At 40.3% G+C, this 20,041-nt stretch overlaps 3 protein-coding genes across 3 annotated transcripts; all 3 read right to left on the bottom strand.

The window, feature by feature from the left end:
* Positions 1-28: 28 nt before the first annotated feature.
* LOC146468775 (sodium/potassium/calcium exchanger 5-like) lies at positions 29-10,705 on the bottom strand. The gene is made up of 3 exons (XM_085124149.1): positions 10,506-10,705; positions 2,952-3,230; positions 29-1,898 (listed from the first exon to the last, which is right to left on the bottom strand). The coding sequence occupies exons 2-3, from the start codon at positions 3,188-3,190 to the stop codon at positions 599-601; spliced, it is 1,539 nt and encodes a 512-aa protein (XP_084980275.1). The 5' UTR covers positions 3,191-3,230; positions 10,506-10,705; the 3' UTR covers positions 29-598.
* Positions 5,286-7,415, bottom strand: LOC146468776 (sodium/potassium/calcium exchanger 5-like). The gene has a single exon (XM_085124159.1). The coding sequence runs from the start codon at positions 6,880-6,882 to the stop codon at positions 5,563-5,565; it is 1,320 nt and encodes a 439-aa protein (XP_084980285.1). The 5' UTR covers positions 6,883-7,415; the 3' UTR covers positions 5,286-5,562.
* A 2,272-nt stretch (positions 10,706-12,977) lies between the features above and the next one.
* LOC146468774 (uncharacterized) lies at positions 12,978-17,637 on the bottom strand. Its single transcript, XM_085124161.1, has 2 exons — positions 17,135-17,637; positions 12,978-15,833 (listed from the first exon to the last, which is right to left on the bottom strand). Exons 1-2 carry the CDS (start codon positions 17,577-17,579, stop codon positions 13,114-13,116), a joined length of 3,165 nt encoding a protein of 1,054 aa, XP_084980287.1. The 5' UTR covers positions 17,580-17,637; the 3' UTR covers positions 12,978-13,113.
* Positions 17,638-20,041: the final 2,404 nt, after the last annotated feature.

Raw genomic sequence — 20,041 nt, 5'->3', positions numbered from 1 at the left:
CCATCGTTAACAAAATCAACGAATGTATCCGGAAGCGAAATCAGTTTCACAAAATGTTAGTTTCTGTACATGTGTAAAATCTTTGACTTTTGGAATATAAAGTTCTTGCTCGTGAAAGAGCTTTTTTCTAATCACTTACATTTATGAATGAAATACCATCGCAGTGATTCGGGCAACTGCAGCGGTTGTAAAGAAAACCTGAAAAAATTGCTCTTATCATCTATCAAACCAATTGGGAGCTGAGCCTTGACTCAAGAAATTGAAATTGTTACTTCCTAACAACTGCTGAAATCAGTATGCTACGAGGGTTGGCAAAAATGACAAAATTCCACTATCGTGAATGTTTCGTCCACAATTCACAAACATGAACGTTTTATGTATTTACTTTCACTTTGTATTATTGTCAGGAATCCAAAACCAGGGAAACTCACGAGAAACAGGAATAAAACCTAATGAACCTATCAATACTGGAAGCTTGTCACGGCTGAGATGTAGTCGTCTGGCAACAGTGGCAAGCCGCAAGTGTTATCGATTTCCAAAATGGCGGCTCAATACCTATTTCCCTTGAAGAACCTGGAGACGAGGTTGAGCCTCCTGGTCACGTGACCTTTTTGAGGTGCGCATTCTTGTGATGTCCAAGGCCCTTGTTTGGCAGGTGTCCAGGATGATGAGGGTTTAATTTAGGTGCATCCCCTCGTGGTAATGCTTCGAGAATGACCGCAGCAGATAAGAACAGAAGGTAGATAACCATAAGCATGCCCCCTGCGCGTTTGTCTAAATTCCAGTGATTCAGGTGTATCACAATAAGTGTCACAAAAACCGTGCCGAAAAGACAAAGCGACGTGTAAACCACATGGCCGCTATGAATCAAAACCACGCTGCCAGGGTGAACAACAGTGACGGCGAGAAACCATGGAAGCCCGAGACAGAGAATGTCAAAAATATTACTGCCGACACAATTCGCTAGTGCCATATCTCCCATGCCGTGTTTAGCGACAACAAGACTCGCCATGGCATCCGGGACACTTGAACCTGCCGCTAGTAGCGTCAATCCCATGATGCACTCGGGTATGTCGAAAGTCTCGCCTATTACTGACACAGTCCACACTAGCACGTATGATATAATGGCCATCCATAAAATTGATACTACAAACGTGACAGGGTACCAGTTTTCCCATCCCTTTTTGCGGCAGTCTGGCATAGTGATGAAGAAAAGTGCGTGCACCGGCAACATGATTACCCAGAGAACGAGTTTAAAAGAGCTCTTGGGGATCTCGAACGGCGATTTAGCTGCAAAACCGTGAACTCGAGACGGCGGACGTTCTGATTCACCCTTTTCCGTCAATTCGCACCCCGCTGTATCTGTATTTTTCTCAGCATATTTATCTTTGTCAGTTGTCATTTCGCCCCCGGATTTGTTTGTCGTGTCCTCACTGTCTGCTTTCTCATTTTCATTTTCCACGGGGTCGTCCATTTGCACCATTTCAAATCCCTTACGGATCCGGCAAAATCTTTGACAAACTTTCTCGAACAAACCTTCGAGATTTTTGTTGTAGCACATAATGATGATGTAACCGCTGTATAGGAAAGGAAATACCAGTGCCTCGTACCAATGAACAATGTTATCCTCGATGGCAATTAACAGCGCGATTAAGTGCACAGTGTACGCGAATGAGTCTCTTAGGAGAGGCCACATGTGGAGCGCTATGGCCATCCCAGAACACAGACCACAGATCCCTGATATGAACAGAATGTTAAACATTGTGGAGCCTATAATAGTACCTAGGCCTATGTCCCCTTCACCCATGAACACGGACGCAATTGCGATGAAAAGAGTAGGCATGGAACTACCGGCAGCCATGAAAGTTGCGCCCGCGACGTCTGTTGGGATACGAAGCCTGAGGAAGACAGATATTTTACCTTAAAGCCGCCGTTACACGTTGAAACTTTTAGCTGAAACTTGTGTGCAACGGCGAACGAGACCAGTTTCACGAAGTGGTGTTACACGGTGAAACTCTTGTTTTTTCACCACTGCGACCGTTGCGAGCCGTTGCAGAAGTAGAAAGCGGTTCTACTTTTCGTGAAACTTGTCTCGCAACGGAAGTTCGAAAAAGTTTCCCGAAACCGACCATGTTACACGGTGCAACGCCTGCTAAAACTTGTTTCGCAGCGCCGTTGCACACAAGTTTCAGCTAAAAGTTTCAACGTGTAACGGCGGCTTAAGAGAAATCTCACAAATTGTCAACCCTTTAACCCGCAAAATAACCCATACTCGACACAAAGGCATCAATTTTCATTCTGAAAAATATAGGAACAAACAGGAACACGCGAAAGAAATACTCATTAGCTTTCATTTGAATGGTGAAACTGTAGAACGTAATTCCCAGTACCAAAAGTGAGAAGTATCTTATCCAGTAAACTGCACCACATAACCGTACTGATCAGTAGGTCTCATTTGAAGTTCACACTTGAGCATTTCATCCACAGACTAAAAAGTTAGATCTACCTTTTACAGCATAATTACTTATCCACGGACTGAAAAGTTAGCACCACCATGTACAGGATATTAATTGGCACTACGGGAAACACTGTTCACTAGCTTTCATGTAATCCTTAAAAGGATTACACTTGGTTTGGCCACTATACAGTGACTATACTTGCACAAAATTGCATCCAATTTTTTCGAGTTCAAATTCATACGCAAATTTGACCCCGTTTGGCCACCTAACTTAAGTCCATTTCAGTATTGTCTACTTAAATTCTATCCCTGCACGCTCGAGGCTACATTGAAATCCAACACATGTTTATTTAAAACTCCGTTTGACCATCTAACGCAAGTTTGTTCAGAGCTTGTCGTTTTCAAACCTTAAACTAACTTGTGTTAGTCCCCGTTTTGTCTAAACTTCAAGCAGCCTAAACGCCGCCCCCTGTTAATACCAGTTGACACTCACCGTTGGCAGAGTTTTTCAAGGGAAGCACAAAAGTAGTGATCGCACAAAATCGCCAGTGCACCGAAGCAATACAAGCAAACAAGACTGTGTATTACTATGGCGCCTTCCCTCCTCTGCTGCAGTGAAAACAGTGTCTGGTACTGCAAGACATCGATGATTGCGTGGCTACTGCAGTTGAAGAAATGACGCTTCTTCTTGAAATGGAGCACACTTATTTTCCTGGGAAACTTTTGTGACATTCTGAGTTCATTAGCTTCTGATTCGGCTTCACAATAACACCTGTATATATCGGAGAAATTCGTTAGTGATTTTGTCTCAAAAATTCGTCAGCAGAGGAATTGAGATCAAAACATTCATGGGGAGGCAAACTGCACCTCAAAGCTGCAAATCAACACAAATGAAAACTGGTAAGAAGCTGGTGGATTTGTTCCTGCAAATTCAAAATTTGAGTTGCGAATTTGTCCATACGAGCCGCGAATGGAGTGGGAAAGAGACAAGTTGTATTTTCGCTGATCAAACTTCAGAAGCTTCATGCAGACTGGAAATACTCTTGTTAGAGTCCCTGGTTGAAAGGATAACTTGTAAAATAATGATGGACCCGTCAACGCTAAAATTGATAACCAATTTAGTCTGAAGAGCAAGGGCGAGTGTAATTTCATTTTATCGGGACCACTGAGCCTTCTACTTTCCACAGTGCTTACTATTTTCTTTGTAAAAATGACTTTTCTTTGCTCCTACTCTTTGACCACCTGACCAAACGATCTTATTTTCAAAGAATAAAACCGGTAGAGAATTTAACCCCGAAAAACATTCCATCAAAAGTAACCGACAAGAGAAAAAAAAACTCTGCAGGCTGAAAGACTTCCCAGCCTACCAATCACCGTTGATGAATTGTTCGCGTCCCTTCACTGAATATCGTTGTTCGTTTTTCTTCTCTGTCCTGATGGAAAACTGAATCAGAAACCATCTTTGGGAACAAGACACTTGTGGAACTTGTATGATACCCGTGACAAATTGTAAATGGAAGTATCCGATCCAACTGATTTTGGATCGGATTGTCAAATTCCCGACACGCTTTTCTGTCTGTTATACTATGGATACATCGATAAAATGTTTTCTTTAACTATTTTAATTTGCCATAAAATTAAAAATTACTTCGTTTCAAAAGAGATTTCAGACGTTTTCAGAATGAAATTTTTATCTGCATAACTCCTTTCCTTTGACAACGGAAATCATAAGTCCAGTATATTTTTTGGGGGAGATATTTTGATTCTTGGATAGTAAATTTCATTCTCAAACTCATTAATAATTCATCAAGCCAAAACAAAGCAAATCACCTCCGTGAAGGAGCTTTAGAAATGTGATCTTAATTATCATAAAATTTTGTGAACTTTTGCTTCGAATTTCGCTAAGAATTATCAATAGTTTGAGAAGCTATATCAAACACTCGAAAGAGGGTTTCCTCCTATTTCCAAACACCTCGAAGTTGGTTAAAAAATCTCGTCTGCGCTTCGTTTTTCCAACCTACTTCTCGGTGTTTGGAAGTCGGAGGAAACACTCTTCCTCGTGTTTGATATATTACTTTCGACATTGCTCGTTGGCTCATGACGATAGTGCATCTCTATCCTAAGACAATTGTTATAGGTTCAGGAAACAACTGGAATAACCTTAAGGTGATTCCCTCGAAATAAAAGTTGTCGAGAAAATTTCTCAACCTTTCTGTGACTTATTGGATGAAAAAGCGTTCTCTGGTTAAAAAAGATTCAAAACGTGAGCTTTTGGCTATCAGTCTATAGCCTTTAACGAGTTAAAGGCTATAGACTGATAGCAATAACAATTAACAGTAACCCCCCCCCCCCACCCCCCACGATCTCCCAAACGCAAAACTAAATAGTCCAGCACATAGCATTAAAGCTCTGTGTTTTTGGGTTCCTAGGAATTATTCTAACTTAAGGCCTTAATCATAAATTCCGTAATAACCCGCAGAAGATGACGACAAAATAGTCTCAAAATCAATTTAGATTCGTATTCAAAATTGACTTTTTAATTGCGATAAAATATAATAAACTGTACTGAAGGAAAAAACCTCCAAAAAAGTGCTCTTTGAAGTTTTGATAATCAGACGGATAAAATGGGACGGATTATCCGTCTGAAATTGTAACCCTCCCGTTTTTACATAAAGACGGACAAGAGAGGATGAGCCCATCCTCTCTTGAGACGGATAATCCGTCTGGGACGAATAATCCGCATCAGACGGATAAACGGCCAGTAGTAAGTAACACAGAAATATACCGATCAACAGCTTTTATTTCAATGGTCACAATGTATTGTGACTCGACAATTTCATCCACACTCAGCTCAACTTTATAGGACTGACAATAAGTAGGACTGCAGTATAGTGCGCTGGGCCGTCGTGTGAACGCAACAAAAAGTGAAGAACGTGAAACTGGGGGAAGGACGTGCTAGGCTTGGGCGCTAGAATCCACGTTTTTTGGCGCCTCGCGCCTGAAGTTGGTATCGGCGATTCGCGTTCCCCTCCGAGAATTTTAGGAGAAAGACAGTTGTTTTGTAATCTACCTACAGGTTACAGTGAGTCAGGAGTTTATGTCTTTTAGCAGCAAGGGGCAACTTCGATAAAAGTCGCGATTCCTAGAAAAAGCAAATACATTACAAGAAAAACAATGCCTAGTTTTTCGTCCAATCGCCACTTATTTAGGGCTATTAACAAAACTGTGCAGAAAATGCTCGCAATTAAAATCCCTGACGTGAAAAATATGTTCTCACTCTGAATGTTAACCACGCTATTTGGTGAAATGACAGTAGTTTTTATCATCCAAGGAATTCCAAGGCACAACATGTCGAACACGTTGCTCCCGATACAATTGGACACTGCCATGTCACCGCTTCCTTGTTTGGCCACAACTAAGCTTGCAATGGCGTCTGGGAGACTGCTGCCTGCAGCAAGAAACGTCATGCCCAAGACGCATTCTGGGATGCTGTAAGTGTACCCGACTAAAGACACCATCCAGACTAAGACATAACTCAAAGCGCCCATCCATATAGCCGATACTGTAAACGTCACCAGATAGAACTTGCGCCATTTCTTCTGGCGACAGTCTGGGATCGTTACATAGAACAGGACTATGGAGGGCAGTGTGAAAATCCAAATGAGCTTGGAGAAGAATCCTTTGGGTACTCTAAAACGGTTTTCAGGCTCTTCGAAGTGATGTGCATCCTCTGAACTCTCCTTGTCTTCATCTAATTCTGAGTCGGCTTCAACTTCCGCGACATCTGCGGTTTGCTTCACAATTTTCTCTTTCATTTTCTGAGACCATCTTTCCAATGAAGCGTTGAAGTACATAACGACAATGTACAGTGAATAAGTCACAAAGAATGCCGCGCTCTCATACCAGTGTATCTTACGATCATACAACGCGACCATGAGAATTAATACACTGATAACATACATGGTAGAATCCCTGAAGAGTGGATACCAGTTTAAACGCATCGTCAAACCAGCTCCAATACCGCATAACGCTATGATGAACAGCGTGTTAAAGATCGTTGAACCGACAATCGTTCCTAGGCCGATATCCCCCTCGGTAAAAAACGTCGATATAATCGATATAAATAACGTAGGTGCCGAGCTTCCAACCGCCATGAAGGTTGCGCCAGCGACATCGGGTTTTAGCCCTAGGCATTTGGTGATGCGGTTGAGGGAGGCGACGAAATAGTCATCACAGACAACAGTTAGAGCGCAAAATATATGTAAGCATATGATGAAATGAAATGCTACTCCCCCGTAAAATCTCTGATCCTGGTTGAAGATATCAGGCGGAAACTCTTCGATTCGCGGAGGCTGGCATGATCTGATTTTACAGTTTTCGCTGGCTACGAGAGAAAACTGACTATCATAATACTCAATATCCATTTTGAGTGAGATTACAGCGACTAAGGTTGTCGGTTATTCAAAAAAGTTCAAGGTAGAACCATTTTGTGGGTCACATCACCAAGCATTCTTCGAGGACAGGCAAAACTTGTCCGTCTATCAGGCTGGTGAATCTTGAAGCTTTCTGCTTCGGTCGGCCCACTTTAGTTGGTCTTCCTTAATTCGTTTATAACGGTAATCGGGGTCAACGATCTTCAATTACGTACAGATGAATTATTAAATCCTTACGATATCCACTTTTGTCCTATAACGTTTCGCTTGAAAAATACGAAGCAATTGCTTTCGTATTAAGTAAGTGCTATGCTTTTAAGTTGTTCGGTTGTTCATTATCTGCAAAGACCGCCCCAATAATCACACTTCATTGTTCATTCTCCAAGGATGACCAATTGACCAGCTTTAGCAGGTGGTGATGCGGGTATCTTGACCTATTATTGGTTAGTCCTCTGCACTTGTTGTTATAACGTCTTAAAACTTAGTGCCCTTGTCACTTTACGCGGAAGATAAAATAGTTTGTCCCGTCGACAACACAACATCAGTAGAGCTTGTCTTGGCCGCGAAAAAAAAGATTATTTCAGTTCCTAGACTCGTCAGGGAAACGAGAGCACACAACCAAGAGGGAGAGAAGGGGGTGGGATGGGGGAATAGCACTCTGTCACGTCACCCAATAAATGCCTTAAAACAGGGTGGGTGGGGTGGGTGGATGGGTGGGTGGGTGGGTGGGTGGGTGGATGAGTGGGAGTGAGGTTTTGTTCTCATTCTGTCACTCGACTAACCTGTATGTTTGCTCCAAAATTGAAACAAAAAGAGGGGGTCAACGTCCCCTTTCTTGAGAAACGAGGATTTACAATGGCAATTTATGCACTGTTTAAGAAAAATGACTGTAATAGAGCATTTGCCAGCAATAGGAATTTCTTTTTTCAAGAGAAGAGTTAACAGCTCATTAAATGGTATTTTACTGTTGCACGTGAATTTTTTATTCAAGGTCAAGTCTGCTTCCAAACTATTTCTGACCAGCATTATTGAGAAATTCAACAAAATAATATAATTCGATATCTCTTTAAGGACTCTGCGACAAAGGTTTGATTATTCTAGCAATATAATTTTATTTAAATTTTCACACAAGTTGGAAAACGTTACAAAAACTTGTTTTTTCCGAGAACAGACCAGGGTGAGTGTTAGGCTCTTCAAATTAAGAATTTTTATTGTTAGATATGAGTAAGAGTGAATATATTCAGTTTTCAATCCGCTGAAAGAGAGATTCTGACTTTGCCTCCATGCGCCGTAGAGTTGCGCACTCTAAAACACAAGCTCCATTTATCTAAGAGCATTAAATGACCCTTGTAGCATAGACAATACGTCCAAAGTTGTTTTCTTCGAGGACGGCAACGGGAAATTATGACGTAGTATCAAATGACGTGAGAATTACGTCATGATTATCAAACGATGGCCATCTTAGATCCGCCATCTTGGATTTCTGGATTTCCCTAAAACTTCAGAAAACCACCGAAATAGACCAAAGGTTATAAACGTTCAGAGTCTCCGCCAGTAGAATCCCCCTCCCCCCGGTCTAGATAGCGTTCAGATAAGTAAATCAAGACAAATGATTTGTTTAATAATAACTTGTTTAACTTTTTTTTTTTTTTTTCATCTACACTGAACTCTATATTTTCGTGAAAGAACGCACTCCTAATACAGATTGGAGTCGGGATTGTACGGGACAATCAATATATCAATAAATGAATGAATGAATGAATGAATCTTGGGACGCTCATCTGGCATCCCCCGCAGATTTTGCAGGGGCGGGCAGATGACATTATCACCAGCTTGGCAAAGGAGAGAGAGCCTGGGATCGAGATCATTGAACGCACTCCCTAATCTTTGATTATTACTAGTTTTATTCGGTATCTAAACAGGCCATTCCCGAGTCACTTTGAGCCTCATTACGAAAGGGAGACTAAGTGCTAAGCTTTTCGTGTGAAAACTATTTTTCTTGAACTATGCACGGACCCTCGCTTTCATAATGAGGTTCAAAGCAACTCGGAAATAGCCTATTCACATTCGCAGGTTTAAACTTCTATAATTGCATCCGCTGTACAATATTCAAAAACGCAATGGAATCAAATTCATTGTACCTGGTATATCAAATATTTCATGGAAACGAAGTTGTACTTATCCCGGCTCAGAATGCTCACAAAATATACATTTTAACGGGAAATTATTGAAGGCTAATTTTCATCAAGGTAATTTGAATGGTCACACTCTAGGAATTCGTCCGGCACAGCTTTAAAATCAAAGTTCAGAGAACTAACCCTGCACAGCGTAATCAATGGGCACTACAAAACCGAGCAGATATCACACCACTCAAGAGCCTAAATTTAAGACTGACATCTTAAGTTCATAGAAAAGCTAATTGGCCTCCATGTTCGTAATAGTATTTTACCGAACCAAAATTGCCCTTTCTATTTCGTTTTTCTCCAAGATTTAAGAGTTCTCAGTCATATCAAAATTAATAATGGTAATTGAACTTCGTGTCGTGCATTTTGGTCTGAAATCATACGCGTGATTTCAAATCGAAATCACAAGTATGATTTCAGACCAAAATTGCGCGACACGAAGTTCAATTACCACTTTATTACATCTATTTTGAAATTACACAGTCTTTTTTTTTGTCAATATTAATTTTTTAATTTCATTATTTCATTTTTATTTTGATGGGCTATAAAAGGATGAGATTTAGAGCAAAAATTGGTACGATTCGTGAATAAATCGCATTGTTGAGAGCCAATCAAATTTCAAGGATCATCAGCGATTTCAAAATGGGTGTATAATAAAGATCAAGATTCTATTGGGACGTCAGACAATTGACTCATTATTATAATATTTTCTTTATAGACTCTTTTCAAACTTTTCGTTTTACATATGATTCAACAAAAATTATTACTTCAGTCTGTGTACTAGGAGCTGGTATGATTTAATTCAACGAGACAACAATTTTAAGCCCATCCATTTCCGTATTTGGTTACTAGAATATGCCTTGAGGAAATCCAAATGAATTAAATGATGGCGAAGATTTAAGGCCCATCAAGTACACAGGATTCGAGCCGTGATTTCCACTATTAAAGATGATCTCAATTCATCCATATAGGCCACTGGCGTTTGACCTTTACTACATACGACTTCAAATCACCGCGTGCAGTCGGCTTTGAAAACTACATTCAAATGGCACGAAAACTCGTGTTTGTAAGATGACGGAACTGAACCTTTTCAGTCCAAAAAGCGTTCATGATTGAGACAAGAACAAATTACCGAATTTATTCAAGTTTTTTAAGACATATAGAAACAATCAGCACCACATTAAAGTACAACTCATTAGATTTCAATTCATTGAATGACCATACTCTTATGGTTTCATCGACAGACTCAATAGTTACACCGAGATGACATGTTAATTAAGAGATTTGACTTGCGAGTAAAACTGACGATCCTTTGATTAATATAAACACGGTAACAGATAGGAGATTATGGTGCCATGTTTACCCGCTGAGAAACACATGAAAAAGCTAACAAATGGTCAGCACCCGTGATCTCAACTTGATTATTCTTACCTGAAATAAACGGAGATTCTGTCTGCTTGTCGGTTGTTACTTCCCTCGATCAATGGATTAAATCTGCTCTTGATACCCTTCTATGTGAATGAAGATCAGAAAATCCTTCTACTCGTCGCTTTGACGGCAGAGTTCTCCCCACACAGGAATAAAGAATTATCCTGTGGTTAACTTCATTTTCTTATCTTATTATTGCATTAAATTCTTGTAATCTACCTGCAACTTACAGGTGACTGCGAGAGTGGAATCAAAACAACACAGCAATTAGCCACCAGACCTCTTGGCGCGGGCCCTTCACAGCTTTTATACGGCCGGCTTAAGCTTACACACTACTCGACAGTACAGGGGTGCGATTGAAATGAAAATTGGCCCAGTTCAATTTTTTTCTAGTAGGGCCGATCGCCACTTCAATCAAAACTTAAATCTAAATACACGTATGATTTGCGTTCCTACCCTGTGGGGCCGACAAATCGTACCGTGTCACCGGCCGTCTAACCGGTCTTTATGTGGGGCTAGAGCCGTTCGTTAGTGACCCAAATACGGTGAGTAAGAGACTAGGGCGAAGTGACATATGACCATTTATAAGAGAATTCTCAATAAATTTAGTAAGGTTTATCGACCTTGCAAAATAATTTTTCTAGAGACGTGTTGTTCGTCTGAGACAAACTATGCGTCTCAGACGGATAATTCGTCTAGATATAATTCCGGAGTCGAGAAGAATTACGGGGCAAAATTCGTCTTCAGCTGATTCGTCTGTAAGCACGTCTTGAAGACGTGCTGACAGACGGGTAACTCGTCTAACACGGATAATTTATCTCCAAATTTTTATCTAGACGGAAAACCAAGACGGTTTTTTTCTTAGTGATTGATTTCTATTTGATCGCAAGGTTTCTTGGGATGCCTGTTTCAAGATTGTGTCTAAATCAAGCTCTACGAAAACAGCTGAGAAGAAAAGGGGACAAATAAAGTCAAATAAGAAGAATTTGACATGGACAAACCAAGACTCTAGTTTCTTTGCCGAAGTTATATTTGATCCCCAGTATGGAGGAAGCGACTTGGGGGGGTGATACCCTTGGGTGGGCTACAATACTGGCTTCCTCTCGGTCTAATCGTAGAAAAAACAACTTTCAGACCTCTCAAGTCTCCCGATTTTGCCGTGACACTCACGGTCTCACGACGAGACACAAAAATCTCATGTTAACAGAGTCACAAGCTGAAATGATACAATTTCCTTCTATAATTTCATATTTGGCTTGCTTAGGTGACTTTCTTGTGCAATTCTGTGCAAATCAATCCATAGTTAGTAAACAACCCTAAGTTCATTCGTCGGTTCACTGGAAGCACAGTCCATGACCATATGTAGAAGCCATGTGCCAAATTAGGTTTTCATTACCAGTCTCTCGCATTTTGGTCACTCGCGTTTTCAAAATGGCGGAAAATGCTGATGAACCTGATTAGCACCTGTGTTTACTTGGTTTTGTCTGCCGGTCGATCAATCTCCAAATTTTGACTGAAATCTCCAGATTTTCGGTGTTTTGAGGTTGAGGGGTCTGACTTGTCGTAATCCGACTAACGATTTATATATATCTAGACGCATCATCCGTCAAAATTCATCTCCGGATTTATATTTAGACGAATTATCCGTGTGACGATTAACCGTCTAGACCGGGAATTCGTCTCTAGTATAAGTTGGCCCAACCAAGGTATACCAAGCAATAGATCTTTCACACTGAGCGATGTATTCGTGCTGGAGAGTATCCACTTGCGTTATTTTGTTGTTCCAAATATTTATCTGTGAATTAAAATTGCAAAGCCTGGAAAGTAAAAAGGAAAAAATGAAAGAAAAGAAAAAACTAAACGGGAGGACTTGGCGTTATTTAGTTTAGCCACATCCTTCAAATTTAACAAGTCTGTAAATTCTCTCGTTTTATATATATTTATTTTCACATTGCAGATCACAACTTACTGCTATCAGAACTTCGAATCTCGGTATTTTATTGTTCAACACATTGTAACACTGCCCAAATATGGTAATTGTGCGCAAGATATTCGTTGTCTGTAAACAAAAAATATAATTTCGTGTGTTGAGGAGAAAAATGGCCATGGCTTTTCTGCAAAAAATGTGCTTTTTTATCAATGTGTTGAATAATAAAAAATTACCATGTTCAATCTTGTGGAATATCTCTGATTTTAGCCAACTAGTCGGCTAAGTAACAAGCTATATTCCGCGTGTTTTCGCAGGATAATTGTTACCCGACAAAATGGTGTCCAAGACCGCGAGTCTGCGGTAAGGTGTACACAAGAGAAGAAAGTGGACAAAAATTCGCTTGCTTACAAAGATTCATTAATAGAAAAGTGTCCTTAGTCTAGCAATTCTCAAAAATATCAAAGATAAAACAAAATTGGATGACGATAAAGGCAACATCGATCTATTGCTAAAAAATTAAACCGATAACCAGCCATAAACAAATATGAAACAACACCAAGTTTATTTTAAAAGTTATGAAGAAATTACAAACTTAATCAGGTCAGTAAAACTTAAAATAAAAAGGAACTATTTTTTTTCTCTGTACAGACTACATCTTCAGTCAGTTTCTTATTAACGTCACTAATCTATATCATTGTAAAGCGATAAAATGTCACGATCGTTCTCCACCTCGACCTGAACGGTCGTGGCAGGCGTAACCTTTGCCACAGAACCTGCTTCGACCCCCACGGATTTTGGAGAACCAACACTACTGACGCTAAGACTTCTGCTGAGAGATGTCTTTGATTTCTTTTGTTGATGGCAGTCTTTTGGATCAGCGGAATTCTTTTTTGTGGCATAAGCGGCATTCTTTTTCGTCACATCAGAATCCTTTGGATCAGCGGTATTCTTTCTCGTTATATCACAGTGTTTAGGATCAGCGGTTTTCTTCTTAGTGGGATAAGCGGAAGTGTTTTGCGGCACATCGGAGTTCTTAAGGTCAGCGGTATTCTTTCTTATTACATCACATTCTTTAGGATCAGCGGTTTTCTTTATCGTCACACCAGAATCCTTAGGAACAGTGGCATTTTTTCTCGTTTCGTCACCGCCTTTAAGATCAGTTGAATTTTCTTTCGTTACATCACAATATTTAGAATCAGAGGTATTTTTTCTCGTTAAAAAGCGAAGAAATTTCGTCTTTCGCTTCCCAGGAGTGACATCATTTTGCGTTGGTGACTCTTTCTTCGCCTTATCTTTCTTTTTAAGATTGACTTTTTTTCCTGTCGTTTTCTCTGCGGAAACCTCTGCGTTTTTTGCTTCCTTTTCATTCTTCTCTTGAGCAGGTTGTTTTCCTGTCTTGGGAGTCGCCGTTTTGCTTTGCAGGTCTGTAGCTTTTCGCTTGGTCTTGTCTCCGTCTTTCGCTTTCTTACTGGTCTTCCAAGTTTCTTGCTCTAATTCGTCTTTGTCTAGTTCATCATCTGCTTCGTTTGTAGCTAAACTATCAATTCGTTTATTGTTTCGTCGTCTGCGGCGGCGTTTTCCCTTCTTTGATTCCTTTTCAGGTGACTCCTCCATCTCCTGTCCCAGGAGAGCCCCTTGGATCTGGGTCCCCATAACTGATGCCTCATTGTTCTCTACCTGTTGTTCCATTGAATCCCCCTTCAGATCTGCCTCATCAGGATGTTGAAGCCGAGTTAAGGGAAATGAACCACTGAATCGAACAAAATCACGCCTTTTACCACTTTCGGGAAAAGTTTCGTCTCGCCCGTTAGCACAACAGAAAGATGAGGAAATTGCCTTTTTCGGTGCAATGCACTGTATGTCTTGGCGACCGTAAATGTTTTCTTCATCGGACAAAGCTTCCCGTCCATTTATCAGCTGCCATGTTCCTGCTGTTTCATTATCTTCGGCGGAATTTTGATTTTCGATGTCGTTTGGATCTTCATTTTCTTGACCTGCCCTCAAAATCTCCTGCAATATGACTGTGTTAACATCCGCCTCATTGCTATCTTGTGATTCATCGTAGTAGGTAAACGCACTGGGAGGTATTGGAATGCTGGAACCTGGTTCGTCATCAGTTACTTGAAATTCAGTGGAGCTTGCAGTCAATTCTTTTTCCAAAATGACTTGGGTACTAGTTTGGGCTCTCTCGTCCCAGATTCTAACGCTTCCTACATTTCCTTTGTGATTTTCCTTCTCGGTGATAGTTTCCTCGTCCCAGCCCCTAGTAGAGCCTTCGCCAGTTTCGTTTTCCATAGAGACCCTGGCACTAGCGTTGTGCGTGTTCTCACTTCTCTTATCCAAGTCCTTCTCAATTTCTTCAGTTTTTTCGCCACTTCCGCTCTCGATAAAGACCTGATCACGAGACTTTTGCATGGTGACATTTTTCTCACTCCAATCTTCAACATTTTGCACCGTTTCTTTGCCAGTTGTTTCTCCTTTTTCCATAGAATCCACGGCGCGAGCATTGTGGGTGGTTTTATTTTCCTCGTCCCAGCCTCCAATATTCTTTACAATTCCTTCGCCAGTTTCTGTCTTCGTCGTAGAGACCTGAGCGCGAGGCTCGTGTGTGCTAACACTTTTCTTGTCAAAGTCTCTAACGTTTTTTATCGTTCCTTTGTCTTTTTCTTTCTCCAAAGGGAACTGGGCATGGGCCCTTTGTGTGTTGGTTGTCCGTGTGCTGAAACTTTCCTCGCACTCGTCAATAACGTTTACAACAGTTTCTTTGTTTTCTTTCGACATAGAGACCTGAACATCAGCATCATTTGTGTCGCCGCTTTTCCCGCCGCATTCTCTTACGATGTTCACTTTTACTTCGTTCGGTTCTGTTTTTGAAAAGACCTGGCCGTGACTGTCGCTGAAGCTCCAAACGCTTCCTTTATGCTTCTCGTCTGGTGTCTCTCTCCTCAAAGGGACATGGACCCGAGTCTCAGGGGTGATGCCACCTTGCTCGTTCCGGTACCCAACGTCCTCTGGTGTTTGTTCCTCAGTTTCTGTCTCCCAAGAGACCTGGGAACAAACATCAAGTTCACTGCCATCACTGATACTCTCCTCGTCAGTTTCTCTTTCCGTGAAGAACTGGACACGAGCCTCCAACGCATCAAGAGCTTCCTCGTCCCAGTCTCTAACGATTTCTGCTATTCTTTCGTCATTGACATAACTAACACTGAGGTTACAATTCCTCTTGAAAAAGCTTACTTTTGCAGCGAGCATTTGAAACAGTCTGAAAATGCCTTCGAAAACACTGGAGTAGGGATATGGCTCTAAGCCCAGATCTGTCCGCTGCTTGTTCATTACGTACAGCACAGGAACACTAACAATACCAGCTGCTGTAACAATCACAACAGTGATTGCACTCGAGCCTAAAAAACAAGCGCAAAGTCAAACTTGTTAGTAAAACTTTCACCTCTTAGTTTTCTTCTGCTGTTGTGTTAACAATACAGCGGCTGTGCGCTTTACAGTTGTTTACAAACTGGCAGTTTTTAGTTGACAAGTCTTTTTCTCCTTGTTCTAAAACTGGTAAAACAGTTGTTGAACAGTTACGGGAAAATTTGTAAAGATGAGTAAGTAGTTAGATGAACTAAAATTGTCACTTTTAATTTTCAAATTCCTAATTTACGGATCCGGTGGTCCTTACAAGCGAAGAAAGCAAAGAAAGCATGTTCAAACTTAACCAGCCTTTCCTTTGCCAATTTACAGTCTTTTTTCATTATTTTTGAACATTGAAACTTTCTTTTAGCCTCCGTTGTAAACGAGCCATAACTTGAAAACAAACAAACCTGAAAATTAAATAAATTCCCGTAACATTGAACTCTCGCCCGCCAGCTGCTTAGCTATCTCGCGGGATTTTTCTTTTTGGTTGGAGGTTCCCGGATTTTTTACTAATTCAAAACGCGGAGATTCGTTTGTCCTTTCTTTGTTCACGTAAATTTTAAAGAAAGAAAAAGCTCATCGCTATCTTGTTACAATATTCTTTTTAAAAACACAGCAAAATCCAGTAGGTTTTACTCACACGTGAGTGCAAAAGAGGCAGTAAGAAGAAAACGGAGGTTGTTAATTTGTTTTTGAGGGAGCAAGCAATGCTCGATTTACACATAAGCAAAAACAAACCAGCAGCTGGATTCTTAGCTAAACGAAGAATTTGATTAAATAACATTAATTCCCATAGTTTCACCACATCAGAAGAATCATGTTCAGTTGTGTCGATGTTTCCTAGTGTAGTCGAAATCTAAATTTCTCGCGCGAGCAAAACTGATGTTAGCCATAACAAAGTAGTTTCAAAGGAAAAGTTTTCTTTACATATCGATAAAAAACCCAAAGTCCCGTTTCATTACCGCTACGTTTTGTAATTACACTAGAGGTATGAAAATACAGTGAAATTTATTTTCCCTCGTAAGCGGGATAACAAAGTATTTTGGCGTGTTTCGCGTATGCTGTTCTTTGCTAAGTTGCTTAAAAAATGAAACAAATATTGAAATAAATAGACAAGTAAATAGATAAACAAGAGATCCCCGTAATGATGCTATTGTAAGCAACTTAAGCAGTTGGAAACAAAGCCTAAAGTTTTCCAGGCTTGTTGTACAACTAGTTAGGAGAGCTGCTAACATTACAACGAGGGAATTTCGATAAAAAAATTCAAATATGAGGAAATAACTTTTTTTACCTGCAATTAAAGGAACAGCGATTGTCGCTGCTACGATGTAACCACACTTCTTCAGAACCTGTTTGAAAACCTTAATAACCCTGGTTCTCCTGTTCGACTCCTTTGTTCTGAATGTGCTGTTCAAATCGCCACTTTCGTCACCAGAAAACTGTCCTTCAAGCCGTAGAAATACTCCGTTATGTTCGCTTTCCCCGTCCAGTTGCTTAGCGATCCTTTGAGCGATGTCCTCAACGCTCATAGTTAAACTAACTTCTGTAGAAGTCAAAGGCGATGACAATTTTCTCTGTTTAAGTTGTGAGTTCTCAGGACCCACTATTTGGGAGTCGTTTGCTTCTTGTAAACTTTGCGGATGTAAACACAACGAGCTTGAATCACAAGAGTCTCGTATTATTCTGCTGTTCTTTGCCTTATTTTCAAATTCACTTGAAATAAGGTGATTTTCCATCGCAGAAAAAAAGGTGTCTTCAAGCCATTCTCAGAGCAAGAAAACACTACGATCACAAATTGACGACACCGTTAGTTTTGAAGTGAAAGGCCGTTATTTTATATGACGCGCCAAAACGTAACGCGCGCGCACGAAGTAGACTTGTTTAAAACGAGAGCGACAGACGAGCAAAGTTCGAACTCGACGAAACAGACGTTGCGCAAGAAAATTTTGCGTCTTCGAAACAAGAAAATGGGGCCCTTTTAATATAATAGACAAATAAAGCCGCGAAGTGCGCGAAAATATGCTGTTTATACGGAGGCTTAAAGTCGCTGCCTAAATGTCATTTTCAGGGGCGTAGCAACCATATTCACACGTATGCACGTGCGTACCTCGAAAATCTAGAAAAGAATATTTTATTTATTTATTTATTTGACTTATTTATTTATTTATTTATTTATTTATTTATTTACTTTATATCGATTTTTTTGCGAAAATCGACTTATACACATTCAAGAGTTTTCTCTTATTATTGCTGCTATTTTACGAAAAGAAAACTGTGAATATTGCACTATTCACTATGATTTTAATTTGAGAGTTCAAAACCCAGTCATCACAACGGTGATGGTCGAGACACTTGTCTCAACCTGCGCTGCCGAACGCAGTTTTAGCGACATGAAGGGAATGAAAACCCTTCTTCAAAGCACTATGAGCGAAGAGAGGCTGTCCTCTTTGGTAATACTCCACATACACGAGCGCAAGAATGTGGATGTTGACAATCTAGTTTCCGAATTTTCTTGTCGTAAAGGGAGACGTCTCGCCCTTTTCCTGTAGCCACATTTACAGTTTATAGTACACAAGTCCAATATACACTCATATTAGTAGCACCAAAGGCTGACAAATAAACAAAAAAGTTACTAAATAGTTAGCGTTTTATCATGCTTTGATTTATGAGACTTCTCCTTGGAAAAAATGGTAAATGGCATTTCCGAGGCCCTGAAAATAAAGCTTTTCTGGGGAAGCATGCCCCCACACTTCCTAGAGGCTGGCGCCTTCGGCGCTCGTTTCACTACGCTCTCCTGTGCGTACCTAAATGGAAAAACCATGCTACGCCCCTGATTTTTCGACGGTAAGTTCGCGACTTATACCTATAAAGCCCTTGATAGATTTTTTTAAACAATGGCTGGTCCAGCAATTTCTTTAAACTAGAAAGAGGTGTGAGGCAAGGCTGTCCTCTCTCCCCTTATCTCTTTATCTTATATGTCGAGACTCTAGCCTCTGCAATAAGGGGCTGCAAAAAGCTTAAGTGCTTTTCTGTGAGCGGAACAGAAGTAAAAATCAGTTAATACGCAGACAAAACAACTCTGATTACTGACGGCTCGAGGGAATCTTTCCTCTCAGCTTTCGAAATCCTTGAGATTTTCGAGAAGGTCTCCGGTCTAAAGCTAAACAACAAAAAGACTGAAGCTTTGTGGATTGGTACCTACGTGGGCCGCACAGAAACCTTTTGTCCTGAAAAAGATTTAAAATGGGTTAAAAGTGAGGTAAAGGCCTTGGGGGTGTGGCCTTGATAGATAGATAGATAGATAGATAGATAGATAGATAGATAGATAGATAGATAGATAGATAGATAGATAGATAGATAGATAGATAGATAGATAGATGGATAGATAGATAGTTTATTGAAGCTTTAAAATTACAGCTCTAGAGCTGAATTAGATAAAACTTTACAAATGAATTCAAAAATAAGACTAAGCTAAAAGGTGATCCACGAAAAACACCAAATAAAATCGTCTAACTACAATTGCTGTAGAAAAAGGTATTCTTGAGTCTGTTCGTTTTACAAGCAAGACCGTGACATTTTGGAAAGCAGTATTTTCTCATTTACACACAAGCAGCTTGTAACAAATCGGCATGAACGTTTGAGCTCTCCTCAACGCTTATTGTTGTTTGATCGATCAGCTTCCTTGAGTCTGGGCCTTTTGTACCAGCGCTCTTTGTCGTGCGGTCAGCCCACGCAGAAGAGAAGATAACGAGTTTTTCATTGCAGATAACTTTGCGCACCAGTTTCTGCTTTGCGTATTGACTTTTACTTTGCACATTGGCAGTATTTTAGGTATTGGAGAACGAATTTTGCCATTTAAAAATATTTTTTTTTATTTTTATTTTTTATTTTAACAGCTTTATTGGTCCTAGGAACATAGGTAGAACATGAAGGGAGTACCAAACAGTAAGGTGCAAACGGGACATGGAGTACCATGCAAGGCACCTCCCCAACTAAACCAATAAAAGTGGCACGAAATCTCACGAAGAAAATCACAATGGTCAATAGCAGTCACAAACATGAGCAAAAACTTAAGCAATATTTCTATATGCGCGTTAGGTTACATACCTAAAATAAAGAACTGAGAATCACTAGGAATAGTTAACAATAGCAAAAGTGGTCTAATGTAAAGTATCCAAGCTACTGTTGCCGATGGCAG

This window comes from Pavona decussata, unplaced genomic scaffold (assembly GCF_977016875.1).
Source record: "Pavona decussata unplaced genomic scaffold, jaPavDecu1.1 SCAFFOLD_129, whole genome shotgun sequence".
Taxonomy (NCBI): domain Eukaryota; kingdom Metazoa; phylum Cnidaria; class Anthozoa; order Scleractinia; family Agariciidae; genus Pavona; species Pavona decussata.
This window is presented reverse-complemented; position numbering and strand designations above follow the sequence as displayed.